The 13,855-nt window shown below is 43.9% G+C and overlaps 1 protein-coding gene across 6 annotated transcripts in view; it reads left to right on the top strand.

Moving 5' to 3' along the window:
* Fbxw11 (F-box and WD repeat domain containing 11) overlaps positions 1–13,855 on the top strand; it is a 106,189-nt gene that overhangs the window by 30,543 nt on the left and 61,791 nt on the right. For 2 of the 6 annotated variants that reach the window (XM_015997605.3, XM_015997606.3), the window contains exon 2: positions 9,740–9,841. The exons of the other annotated variants lie outside the window; for them this stretch is intronic. In XM_015997605.3, coding sequence (XP_015853091.3) covers positions 9,740–9,841 — 102 coding nt within the window. The remainder of the gene's footprint in view (positions 1–9,739; positions 9,842–13,855) is intronic. 6 annotated transcript variants of the gene reach the window in all.

Here is a 13,855-nt window from a genome sequence, read left to right as displayed (position 1 = left end):
AGATTTTTCAAATACCAACTAATTTTAGTGCTAAGCCAGTGAGATGAGGTTTGTTTACAGCATTTTGTACTGTAAGGAATTAGCTATATTTCTCCCTTTAGTAAACTGGAAAATATAGCTTTATTTGCATAAATAGTTTTGACACCAGAATATTTGGTTTAATGGTTTCTTACAATGTTTGCTGAAGCATTTAGTATACTGGCCTGTACAACAAATATTTTTGAATAAATAAACAACTTAAAATGAAAAGGTTAATTGTTCTCAAGCTATCTTCCTGAAATAGCTTTCTCTTCCTAGGAGAAAATGAGAGTGTTTATCATATGGGGAAAAGTTTTTGACTTCCCATATGTTCTGTTGTTCTATATAAAACATGATAAATTTTGCACTCTCTCACATGAAAACTTGGTATGCTAGAAGGGAGTTAGAATCTTATGTAGAGGTTTCCAAAGACACTCGAAGGTTTTTGGTTTGTGAGGTAGAAGGACCTGGAATAGACGAGCTTGCCCCTGTCCCTGGGGTGGTATATTAATCTGTCTTCTGTTGTCGTGACGAAATGCCTGAAGCTGGGTCCTTACAAAGAAGAGAGGTTGTGTAGATGACAGTTTGGAAGCGGACAGTCCAGGATCTGCCGCTCCATCTGTTTGGTCTCCGTGAGGATCTTGTGACGTGAGAGGTGTGTTTAGAATGGCAGAAGATCATTCAGAAGAGACCACCCGAGAACCCCTGACCTACATGCTTCTTCTCAGTGTGACGATGCTCCTCCCTGTGACCTAACCACTTTCTGTGGCCACCACCTTGTAGTAGTGTCAAGCTGGTTAGCAAGTCTGCAGCACACAGGGACCCTGAGGGCACAAACCCATGGAGCCACAGCCAATGGGAAGGAAAGAAGTAGCCGATGGCGGCTTGCCTCGGTTTCTAGGTCAAATATGACAACCAATATGCCACTTTGTCCTGTCAGCTTAAAGTCCTCGTGGTGTAGAACATGGTAGAGCGTGGACCGCCACAGTAAAGTACTGTTCCTCTTAGATGGAAGACTGGGTTTCTGACTGGAACTCAGTTATCTGGTAGCTATGATACTGCTTTTGCCAATAAGTGTAGCCAAACTGAAAGCTGTTTATCCCCATCTGCTTGTCCCTTCTGTTGAAGGTCAGGGGCCTGCAGTCAAGGGGTGGGTTGCTGTGACCAGATCCCCAGTGAGGATGGAAAGGCCAGTGTTGCATATGAAGCACGCTCAGGAGATAGGATCCAGAAGCATGGACGCTGTATTTACAATTGTATGTGGCTGACTGAAAGAATAAAATAAAAATAACTGCATCTTATTCTGAGTATTTTATATGTATTAAAATGGGATCATAATTGTAAGTCCTGAGTTACTGCCTTTATTCATGTAAAGCTTTTCAAATTACTTCTGTGTATTGGAATTTTTCTATGAACACCTGTCTGGATCATGAATAATCTTCTGCTGGATGGTCCTGTGTGGCAGAAACATGCCTTTCCTATGAGTAATCCGTAATTTATTGATTAGTCCTTGTTGCTGGAGTTTTCTTTATTATTGTGAATAGTGGTCTGATCTAAGGGACATCTTTGTCTTTTCCCCTTCATGTAATATCTTACTTGTAAATTGATGAGTCAATGGTGCACGTGCTTTTCCCACTGTGAATCCATGTTGTGCGGCCTCACCTCAGAGGCTATGTCATATCAGCTCCCCAGTTACAGTCCATTCAAGACTGAGAGATGAGCAGCAGGGTGAATTCACCAAGGGAGGTGCCACTTTGGAGAGTCTAATATTAACAGTGAATGATAGGCAGTGTAAATTAGAAAAGGGAGCAGGGGGTTTGGAGTCAGAATTCTAGATCTACTTTTTTTTTAAGGGCAGGGTTTCATATACCCCAGACTGGCCTGGAACTCACTACGTAGTAGAGGATGGTCCTTACTCTCCTGGTTCCACCTTGCTAATTCAGTTCATGGTTATGAGCGGGGCAAGAGGAGAGACTCTTTTTGAGACAGGGTTTCTTTTTGTAGCACTGCCTGTCCTGCAACTAGCTCTGTAGACCAGGCTGGCCTCAAACTCACAGAGATCCTCCTGCCTCTGCCTCCTGAATGCTGGGATTAAAGGCATGCGCCACCACGCCCGGCTGAGAGACCTTTTCCTAAGTGGTGTAGGTACTGACAGTTTAGTTGCATGTGCTCCTGTATATAACTCGTCACCCAAGCCCTTGTAGCAACCTTAATTAAACTCTGTGCTGCTCATAAAGCAAAAAGAAGGGTTGGGGCATAGGTCGTTGACAGTACTTCCCTAACGTGTATGGCTTGGGTTCATTCTCTAGCAATGTAAAATGAACAGACAAACAAATTCGTTAGCCTTCATCTCTCCCTCTTCCAGAAATGCTCATGCAGATCATGATGGTTTTGTGAGCTTTGGGGTTTGAGTGTCTTTTTCCTGGAGAACTGAGAGAATAGTGGGTAAGAATAAGTTGGGCTCTGGCTTTGAGTTCTAATTCTATCACTGTTTGGCCTTGTTTGAATCTCTCAAACTCAGCAGATAGTTAGTAAATTTCCATTTTCCTTATTGTGCTCTCCCTTTTCTTCCCCGTATCTTTCTTTACCTCTTTTTATTTTGTTCCCTTATTGTATATCTCAGTAGTCAATATCAGCTTGAAAATAATCTGGTGTAATGTCAGTGGCAAGTACATATGCAATTCTAAAGTACACATGCTAAGAATTAAATGTGAACTGTCATGGTCACATGACACATTGTCCAATTTTGTTTTAACAAAGTGTCATTCTATTTGAAAGACTGTTAACACATGAAGGTATGGATCAGTATTGTATTTTTTTTTTTTTTCCCCGAGACAGGGTTTCTCTGTGTAGCTTTGCGCCTTTCCTGGAACTCACTTTGGAGACCAGGCTGGCCTCGAACTTACAGAGATCCACCTGCCTCTGCCTCCCGAGTGCTGGGATTAAAGGCGTGCGCCACCACCGCCCGGCAAGTATTGTATTTTTTAAAGGTATGAAAAATGCAATTAAATTGTGAATTAACAGTACTATTATTATTATTATTATTATTACTACTACTGTGTGCGTGTGTGCATGTTTGTGTGAATGGGCCATGATGTGACTGGTAGTCAGAGGACAGCTCTGGGGAATAGGTTCTCTTTTTCCATTGTACGATCTGGGGGCTGAACTCAGGTTACCAGGCCTTATTTTAAAAATAATAATTATTTTGTTGAATGTTTGCTGTATCTTCTGTTTTTTGTTTTTGGAGACTGGGTTTCTCTATGTAGCTTTGGCTATCCTGGAACTCATTCTGTTGACCAGGCTGGCCTTGAACTCAGAGATTCACCTGCCTTTGCTTCCTGAGTGTTGTGATTAAAGGAGTGTGCCACTATCGCCCAGCTGTTTGCTGTATTTTACAGGTCACTGTTTAACATTAGAAGCCTAGGTGCTAAGTCTTTTGAGACTGGAAAAGCTTTGTGGTCTTTGCTGTAGCAGACACCGTTGTTTCTTGACAAGTGACAAGTCAGGCAGTTAGACACAATAGCATAGTTCCTAATTTTGATTAATTTTAATGCTTGTCCTGTTTGTCTTGAGATGAATGAAGTCTTGAAGAGAAATTTGAGTGAGTCCTGAAGCTCTAAACTTCAGGAGATCATGTTACTGCCCACTGCCTCCCTCCCCTGAAATGGGTGTTCTATTGTCCTCCCCTCTCTAGTATCCCCATTTCACTACCATGACACCCTTGTTTTCCCTCTATAAGGAGGGTATAATGGAAGTCTTGGGGAAAGGACATGTACTGAGTGTTGGCAAGTACTGGCTCCTCCTGCACGTCTTGTAGCTGAGCACAGTTTGCAGTGTGTAAAGTGAAATAAATGAATGGCTTGTAGTGCCCTGAGATAGCCTTTTCACTTTTCTTCAAATTGTGCGTTTTCATTTTTGTGGGGTGTGTGTGTGTGTGTGTGTGTGTGTGTGTGTGTGTGTGTGTGTTTATGTGCGTGTGTCCGTCCACAGGTGTCTGTGGGCTGTGTGGAGGCAGTGCCGTCCTCGATGCCCTCTACCTTAGCTTTTTGAGACAGCTGGTCCCTGAACCCGGAGCTCAGTGGTGAGCTAGTCGACTGTCCAAGGAGAACTCCATCCAGGGTTCCTCCTGCTGCTGCCTCCCCAGTGCGAGGGGTTCCAAGTGTGTCCACTCCACACAGCTTTTCTGAGTGCTGGGGATCTGAACACTTACTGGTCTTTATGCTTGTGCAGCAGGCACGCCTGAGCCCCTCTCTCCTGTCCCTGATTATTAAGTTTTTAAATACCTTGCTTAACAGAAGTAAATGATCCACGCGCTCATACTTAGTTCGAACAAAATTTACAGTAATCTACTAAAGACAGGTGTGGTTTTGTACTATTTGCTTCTGCCTGTTACCTGGATTATTTTTTTTTAATTATTTATTTTTATTTTATGCACACTGGTGTTTTGCCTGCATGTCTGTCTGTGTGAGGATGCCAGATCTCCTGGAATTGGAGTTACAGACAGTTGTGAGCCACCATGTGGGTGCTGGGAATTGAACCCCGTCCTCTGGAAGAGCAGACAGTGCTCTTAACCACTCAGCCACCTCTCCAGCCCCAGATTTTTTTTTTAGTAGACTTTTCATACTTGTGTGTTTACTACACATTCTAGAAACAGGTTTTTTTTTTTTTTTTTTTTGAAGCCGCTTTGGATTGATAGTGTCCTCTATTACCTACTTGTTGGGCTAAGAACCATGACCCATTTTAAAAAAGATTTGTTTTATTTAATTTGTGGGTGTGTGCGCGCGCGCGTGCGTGTTGATGTAAGGGGTAGGTATATGCACATGAGTGCTTGTGCCCATGGAAGCCATAAGTGTCAGATCCTCTGGAGCTTGAGTAACTGGTGGTTGTAAGACACGCAGTGTGGGTGCTGGGACTTGAACTCGGATCCCGGAGAGCATAAGCGCTCTTACCTGCCGAGCCGTCTCTGTGGCCCCTCGTTAAGTGTCATTCCTCCACTGGCTTTGCCCTTGCAGAAGCTGTGCCATTGCTTAGTTAAGCTTAGGCTCTTCATTCTGCTGGAAACTCATCTTTTCCTGCTTTCCCTGGCTGCCCTTCATCATTTTCAGCTTGGTCGACTCCTCCTTTGGATAGGTTGCCTTTTTGTGGTGTATATGTGTGCTTATACATCGTCTAGGTCTCTTCCTGTGTCTAGAGGAAGGTTTTTTTTGTTTTTTTTTTTTCTGTGTAGGTAGATGTAAGTGCAGATACATTTTTATTGAATGTGATGGGGTTGAAGACATTCAACTTGGTCATCTCTAGCATCTTGATAGGAATTAGATGAAGTTAATGATTTGACTTGGTGGGAAGTGGTTTAAAGAAAAATACTTGAGGGGATTCTAGGAAACTAATAATGCAGATTTCTAAATCAAGAAACATTCGAGAGATATGGAACATACCTCTGTACACAGCTTTAGAAGAATTGCCTCTTTGAGAAGGAGTCAGGGCAGGAGATTGGGAACAGTGCCATCTAGAACTAGACCAGCGGTAGCCTTGAGCATTTGTGCAAGCTGGCCAGTGAGAAGACAAGGTTGGCAGCTACTTGTCATTTGATTTGTGGTTCCTATGGTAATAGAGAGAGCCTAGGACATGTCTCTCTTACCTCCTTTAATAAACTTTCTGCTTTTGAAAAATGCCAAAGAGCTATTATTCCGGTTTTTTATTGACTTAAGTGTTTCCCAGATGGTGATGAATGTGGCAGAGTCAATAAGCATTGTTGGCTTCCTTGGCCAGTGTTTTATTTGAGTTTAGAGTTGGAAAATGTATTCCTCCTGATTGTATATTTGCCGGTAATACCAGAACCTAGTAGGAATAATTTCATGTTTTCTATGAATATGAGTAATCATAAATTAGAATCCTGGGCATTATAAGCAGCTAAATATGAAATGGTAACAACTGTATAGTGGCGAGTTTATGGCCCCTGGGATGGTCCTTGTGAAAGTCTCTGGGGCTTGATGCTAAAGTTGCAAGAAGAAAGGCTTGCCTGGTATTGGTGGGTTAGTGACCAGGTCAGTGCATATTTGTTAAGACTGGCAAATATGCCATTCAGACCTGCTATGACAGTAGATAAGATATTTCACTGTTATTATATATATATATATATATATATATATATATGAAGGAGGGAGTAGTTGCATTGTGAACATAGCTGACGAGAAGACATTTTTAATTATTAAAAAAAAAAAAAGACAACATGAATTTCCAACCAAGTCCTAAAATGTAAATTAGAAGTGTCAAGAATCAATTTACTGTTAAGGTCCTAGTTGCATTTTATTTGGTGTTCTCAGGCTAGTGAATGTTTTGTTTTTGCCTGTTGTCAGGTTGGACCCCTATCTTCTGGTGCTTAGGGCAGCATATGTGAACGTCCTTATTACAAGGTGCAGGGGTTTCCTACAGTGGCCTTTTCTGTTGAGTAAAGACTGTTTCCAGCAGTGTGAAACTTCGGTCAGCTATCTCCAGGACAGCTGGGTGTGGGCATGGAACATAGATTCTAAGGCCTTTTAAGTATCGCTGCTGTCTTAACCCTCATCTTGACCTGGTAGATGGCAGAGCTGGGTGAGCTGAAAGTTGAGATTTCTGACTGCTAGCTAGGTTTGGCTCTTGCTTTACAGCCCCAGGTGGGCGGTGCCTGGGAGCCTGCTGTCTCTGCGGCTCCTGTTCTCAAGCAGCTGGGGAGCTGGCACTCTAATTTAGGATTACTAGGATCAGCCCCAGCTCAGACCTCGCACTCTGTGGTTTTTAGACAAGAAAGTTGCATCTCTTTTTTTTTTTTTTTTTTTTAAGATTTATTTATTTATTATGTATACATAGGAGGGCGCCAGATCTCATTACAGATGGTTGTGAGCCACCATGTGGTTGCTGGGAATTGAACTCAGGACCTCTGGAAGAGCAGTCGGTGCTCTTAACCTCTGAGCCATCTCTCCAGCCCGAAAGTTGCATCTCTTTAAACCCATTTTCCTATTCTGAATATTGGGGAAAGTACTGTGTATAAAGATTGAAATGGTGTTGAGTTGTGGTTAGCACCATGAGACACGGTCAGCTCTTAGGGATCACTCCTACCATTCTTCTGTAGTGTCGACTGTGGATGATAGGAAGGTAAACTCTTGAAACAGATCATCAGCGAGTCCTTTAGAGGATTTTTTCCCCCCTGAATAGAGTTGGACGAGCCGGCAAACAACCTGAAGTTCTAGCGGCAGGGAGGCTCAGGTTGGAGGATCACGGGGTTGAGGTCAGCCTAGGCTGCATAGTGAGATTCTGTCTCAACAAGACTAAAACGGGGCGAGTAAGATGGTTTAGTAGGTAAAGGTGCTTGCTACTAGATCTGATGACCCGAATTCTATCCCGGGAACCCTTTCAACCATGTGGAGGGTAAAAGGAGAGAGTTGACTATTCCAAGCCATCCCCTGACCTCTACCCCTGTGTCATGGCATTTAGCCTCCCCCCCCCCCCATTAAAAATTATAATAAAAGACACCAAAGCAAGCAAACAAGTCTTCTGGAATACTTTTTAAAAAGTTGTGAAGCAGATTTGGGTGTATAGCTCAGGAAGCTTTCCTGGAACTCATGAGACTCAGTTCAGTCCTTGCTGCAGGTGCAGAAAGGAAGCTTTAGAGAGGAACGTGACTATTTACTGAATAAATGAAACTTGATTGCAAGCGAGCTTTGTTAAATTTGGTGTTAGAGAATGCTGATATGGTCTTTACTCTCTTGCCTAGGAGCTGAGTGATTCTGTGCTTCAGCAAACTAAATATTCCAGAAAGAAAGCTAAATCTGTGGCTGGAGATTTCTACTCAGTTGTAGAACACTTGCCTAGCATGTGCAGAGGTCTTGGGTTCTATCCCCAGGACTATTTTTCCAATAAGGAAAAACAACAACCAAAATGCTAAGAGAATCCTGAATTGAACTATTGAGGCTATTGGGAGTTTATTTACCTTAACTAATCCAGGTAATGAACATGTGGTGTGGGGCTTTCTCTGACCACACAGTAAAACATTCTGATAGAACTAGTGTGCATAATAAATAGTTCCTGCAGGTCGAGAGCTTGCTGTGGTAGAACCAGCCGGCATTCCTCAGAACCTTAGACAAGATGGTGTTTTGTAGATCACCTGTTGACCGAGATAGGATCTGCCCTTCAGGAGTGACCTGAGAGTTTACCGTGACAGTTGTCCTAATAGGAACCGGTCAGAGGAGCTCAGTAAATGGCAGCCACTTCCACCGTCCTTGATAAAATGTTCTCGGGTCTTCCTGTGGTTTCTTTTCGACGTTGTGGAACTGTTGAGCAACAAAGCCTGTCCTGGAGCAGCACATGCTTCGCCACCCTATTGACCATGCTAAGCCTTTAATCAACACCGAGCCTGGAAATGTGTGCTGTTTGCATTGCTTAGAGAAATGCCCCGTAGCTTCCTCCCTTTGTTCTCTCTGATTTTGTGTCCTGGATTCACACAGGCCCTTTCTAAATAACCCCAGTATATCTACCTTGTGAGTGAGCTGTAACTAGTGAGCAGGAAATGCTGGAGCCCAGGTCTGTCTGTTTCAAGCAAAGCTCTCTAGGTGATTCTAAAGAATCCACTTGTACTGATCGTAGGGCGTTCACAGCGTAAGCCTAGGAGTGGCAGTGGCGCACGCCTTTAATCCCAGCACTCGGGAGGCAGGCACAGGCCGATCGCTTGAGTTTGAGGCCAGCCTGGTCTACAGAGTGAGTTCCAGGACAACCAGGGCTACACAGAGAAACCCTGTCTCCCCTGTACCCCCAGTATATGTATAAAGCTATAGTCTGATGGTTACTGTATATTAGCTATAATATATGCTCACTTTCATTTTCTTAGTTCCTTTGGAAGCAACAAGTTTTCTTGTTTTGTTTTAAGGGTGGAATGGAGTCAGTGAGTTAAGCTTTTAATTCTTAGTCTTGTCACCAAGTTTGTAAAGTCCAGAATAAAAAGTTCCAGGTCACAGAACTTGGAAGAATGCAGAGATGTTGATGACACTGAAAATGACATGTATTTCAAGCAGTTTTAATTGCCTGTATCACTTATCTGTCTTGTTCCTTTGCCTCATTCTCTTAAGTCTCCTGCAGTTATACTGTAGAGAAGTGTAAAACTGAATTGGCATAATGAATGTTGGGGTCACCAAAGGCTTTCCATAGAGGCATCCTGGTCTTATGGAAAGAATGTGGGATTTGATAGCTAACAAACCAACCTTAAAGTCCTGGCTCTCCCTCCTAGGCTGTGTGTCCTTGTGCAAAGTATTCAACACCTGAGTCTCCGTTTTCTTATAGTGTAGTGTTGGGGTAGGGGTACATTCAGAAGGCCCGCTATAGTGGTTTCTTAAGCAGTTGGGACTGTATGAGAGACCAGAACCCCTTCCTTACTCTTAGGGAATTGTCACACTCTCGAGTGGTCTTGCTTTACTCTCAAACTCATGGTTCCCTCTAGTGGGTTTCATGGAAGCATTCTCTCCCTCTTGATTCTGTTTACTGTATCCTGTGAAATGAATGGTTAGCAGTACAAGATCCCTGTCCGTAAGACAGAAAGGGCCCTGCTCCCCAGGGTTCAGGAAACTCAGGACCATCCCTGCCCTCTAAACTGCATGGGTGCGCCCCTGCCCCGACTAACACTGCCTGTGTGAAGGAGTGACTTGTTGCGACCTCTAACTGCTTCTTCTCTTCCTTCCTTTTTGTCATCCTGCAGTGTTCTGTGCCAAGGTCTTTGTGGCTAGGCTGCGCCAACCTGGTAGAGAGCATGTGCGCACTGAGTTGCCTGCAGAGCATGCCCAGTGTCAGATGTCTCCAGGTGCCTCTCTTCTTTCTTGTTGTAAATGTGTTTTACGTATGCCATGAACATTTGTTGAAACTTGCAGTAGTGTGTTTAATCCAATGTTAAGTCTGCTAAATGTTCTGTGTAACCCTCTGCTTTCCTCCAGCCTGGACACCCCGAGGAGTACTAAGAGGGCCCTTCCGAGCAAACAGGTCTCGAAGGGCCCTTTCTTGCTCCCCTCTTCTGCTCCTGCCTTTTAATTCTCCCCGCCCCACTTCAAAGTTGTGATTCTCATGTTTAATAGTTAAACCTTTGAACAACAAAACAGACTATTCTGATATCTCCCATTTGGCACCTTTAAACAGTTTTAAGTTGGGAGGGTTTCATATTTAAAATGATGATTTTTCTATTTTGAAATATCTTTTGATTTGTCTTTTCTTCTCCATTCCAAAGGGGGTGGGAATCACTAGTTAACATTATTCTATAAACCTCAAATTGAGGTTTATGAAGACCACAGCTTTATGCTGCTGGGAACCATCTGTTTGAGCCAATTTCAAAAAAATGGCCAGAGTAATACCTGTCCACAGGGTCCACCCAGTTTTCCAGGCCAAGGCCGGCAGAGAATTCCACAGATAAAGTAATATTGGGTGGGGCTGTTGGAGGGGTGGGGGAGGGGTTGCTGAGGATAACACTGTAGCAGGAGTGTAGTTGGTGACCTCTCTTGATGACTTCTGATAAAACCAAGGCCAAAACCATCATGGCTTTACCTGGGAGAATCTGTTTAGAGAGTGTGTTTAATTAAATGTGCCAGTAGCAACATCAGCTTTTATCACTGCATAGTTCATACAGTTTGGTATAGTGTTCTTTTAAAAGCAGTGTTAAATTCCTGGTGTTCTGCTGATACTGCCCAGACTTAGGAAACGAGTTAGAGGGATATTGATGCCATGGATGATTTCACTGTTTCTTCTTAAGGCTTTCTATTCGTGTGTACAGTCTTTAAAGGTGCTGGGGGTTTGGAAGGAAGAAGTTTTCTTTTATATTGATGTTGGGCTCTTCTTTGCTTCTTGCAAGCCTCTGAGTAGCACTGGTGTGGTAATTGATTGAAATTGCTATCTTTAGAAAATTGTGCTGGCACTTCCGTTAACCGAGAGCTGGGGTTCTACGGAAGATGGGTCCGAAGTCTAGGGTTCGGGTTTCTTTCACGCAGGCTCTTTGCCTTGAAAGGGCAGGCAGGATTGCAGTGCTCACTCTGCCTAACACTACGGAATGGGCATTTGCATTATAAAAGTCTGTCTCCTCAGTGGGTGCTTGAGGGCTGCCCTTGATTTGTGGCGGGCTGACCCAGTTTTAGCCAGAGCTGGCAGTACACGTAGGGAAGAATTGTACTTATCATCGGGGGTTTCTTTGCCGTATTCAGTTCAAGTAATCAGGCAGCATAGGCACCAGTCCATGTGTGGGTCCTGGTGCTTCGGGTTCTCTGGAAGTGCTTGGGAGTGGGAGGAAGTACGGGTTCCTGAAAATAGGGAATGCCTCAAAGTTCTTCCAAGTCACCTTCCTCTGAGGAAAAAAAGATGAAATGTTGCCTTCATTGGACCTTGTTTCAATGATTGGAAGCAGTATTGCTGTTAGATGCACGTAGGGAGTTTTGATTATTAAGCTTTTACTTTGGCTAGCCTCTACTAGAGGGCGTGCAGCTTAGTGAAATGAACCAAGGGCCTCGCCGCCGATTGGAGTTAGCAAGTCATTATTTTGTTCCGTGGGAAAGTGAACCTAGGAGATTTCTTTCCTTTTCACTTACTGTTTTATGTACTATTGTTGGTTACTATTTTAAACAAAAAGTGTGCACGTAGAGCTTTACTTTTTACTTTCCTTTTAAAATGTAGCTCTTGTCTTGGTCTTTGGTGGGGATTGAACCCAGGGCCTTGTGTACTAGGTAAGTGCTGTGCCACTGGCTGCAGCCTTGGCCTTTGGTCCTCGCTGCTGTCTCCAGGCAGCAGCACCTGTTGATGGGCCGGCAGGCTTTGTTCTGTTACAGAGATGGCTTTCCTTGGCGCTGGGTGTCATTTAAAAAGGGAGAGCCTTGTTGACTTTGCTTGGGCTGTAGAGGTCTGAAGTTGACACCTCGACCAATAGTAACCGCAGCTTTCAACCTGTTGTCCCGTGTGGCTGGCTGTACTTTCTGAAAAAGCAGGAGTGAATATAGTCATTGTAGCTAGGTGTACTTTAGCGAGTGCAGATGTTTTTTGCTGGTGAAGAGGGTTAGCAGAGTCTTTTACCAACACTGTGTACTTCACATCTGTCAGCTTTGTGACAGCCTTGTGAGGTGCAGGTGTAACTGTCCCCTTTCCTCATGCGGCAACCGAGGCAGATGATGCAGTCACTAGACTGAGATGCTGTGCGCTGACTGACTTGGGTTTAGAGGGCTGTGAGGTGCCGCAGCAGGTGTTTGAGAGCCAGGCTGCCTCAGTGCAGACTCTTCCCTCTGTACTGGTGGCTTTTTTTTTTTTTTTTTTTTTTTTTTTTTAATTTCCCTCTTTCTGGTTTTTTAGCATAGCTTCATTTGTGGAAATTGTACTAATGATATATAATGTATGGTTTGTTTAGTGATTTATTTTAACATAAAAGAAGAAAAGCTTGCTAAATTCAGACATTCCCTTTGCCAAAATGAACACTCCTGAATCTTAGAGCTAGGAAGCCTGAGTGGATTTCTGAGAATTTAATGCCATGACTATGTTTCTGGTAGGCTATGCATGGACTGTTCCCCAGTGTGTAGATGAGAGGCACAGATTTGTCTCCTGCTGTCAAGGAACTTACTGCAGTAAGCAGAACCACAAGTGAAAATCCAGACTGAACTACAGATGGAGAGAGAGAGAGAGAGAGAGAGAGAGAGAGAGAGAGAGAGAGAGAGCGCACAAGCGAGCCCTCTGAAGGTAGCTGACCACAAACGCTCATAGAATCATATTAAGCAGTGGAAGTTTGACCCACTCTCCATGTTCTACATCAGTTGGCTTGGAATGCCTGAATGTCTCAGAATCTAGCTGAGCTGAGTCAGTAGTCCAGGTTTGACGAGTTGGTTCTTAGATCAGATAATCCAAGAGCACTGATTTGCCAGGACTCTGGCATGATTAACATTGATGACCATACCTTTTATTTTCTCCCTCCTATGTGTTGTGACCTAGGATTCTTGTTTGATTTTTGGTGCTGAGGATTGATTGAACCCCTGGCCTTACGAGTGCTGGGCAGGCATTCTCCCACTGAGTCATACCCCTCCCCTTCACTGCATCTTCTGTGGAGAAGTGACCTGGGCTGCTGCTTTGTGTTTGAAGTTAAAGAATTGGATTGGCTTGCCTAAGCTATGTATTTATTTAACAGAACTGGGTTATGAATCTAGAACTGCACGGCTGCCCCAGACTGTAATGCCTTCTTTAACTTGGCAGCAATCATTTCAGAATTGAAACAAATTCCCCTTATTTTTAACGTCAAAACTGCAAAGCTAAAAACTGAGTATAGAGCCTGTGTATCTGCGGTAGACTGATAAGGGTCGCGTTCCTCAGGGTAGGATGTTTGTTGGAAACCTCAGTGAGGATCATGCCACTCAGATTTCGGGCCTCCTTCCCAGCTGCCTTTGTGTAACAAACTCAATGGTGAGCCTGAGGGCTGGGAATGCTAAATTTCCACCGGATGCAGCTTCTGGGACTGGAGGGAGTGAGGTGCCTTGATAGCTGCAGGTGGTCTCCAAGTTGGTAAGCCCAGATTGATCTTCGGCTTGCTTGAGCTGGAGCCTGCCCCCCTTTTGAATGAAGGAAGGAAGGGAGTTCTTTACCAACTAGAGAACAATACCAAATGCCTCAGGCTGAAGGCCTGCTTCTGAGGGGCAGAAATCCATTTCTTTGCTTGTAGGGAGTTCTCTATTGAAGAAGAAACCATTTTGTTTGTAGTTCAGGGCAAGTTAAAGGGAAGCTAGAAGACAGGCAGATGATGTGGCCCTTTTTTTTTTTCCTCCCTCTTGTTCAGATCCTATGCCTCTGGCCCGACAGTGGACTCCCCTGA

The sequence above is a fragment of the Peromyscus maniculatus genome, chromosome 8 (assembly GCF_049852395.1).
Source record: "Peromyscus maniculatus bairdii isolate BWxNUB_F1_BW_parent chromosome 8, HU_Pman_BW_mat_3.1, whole genome shotgun sequence".
Lineage (NCBI taxonomy): Eukaryota > Metazoa > Chordata > Mammalia > Rodentia > Cricetidae > Peromyscus > Peromyscus maniculatus.
The sequence above is the reverse complement of the archived record's forward strand: the minus strand, read 5'-3'. Positions and strand labels throughout refer to the sequence as shown.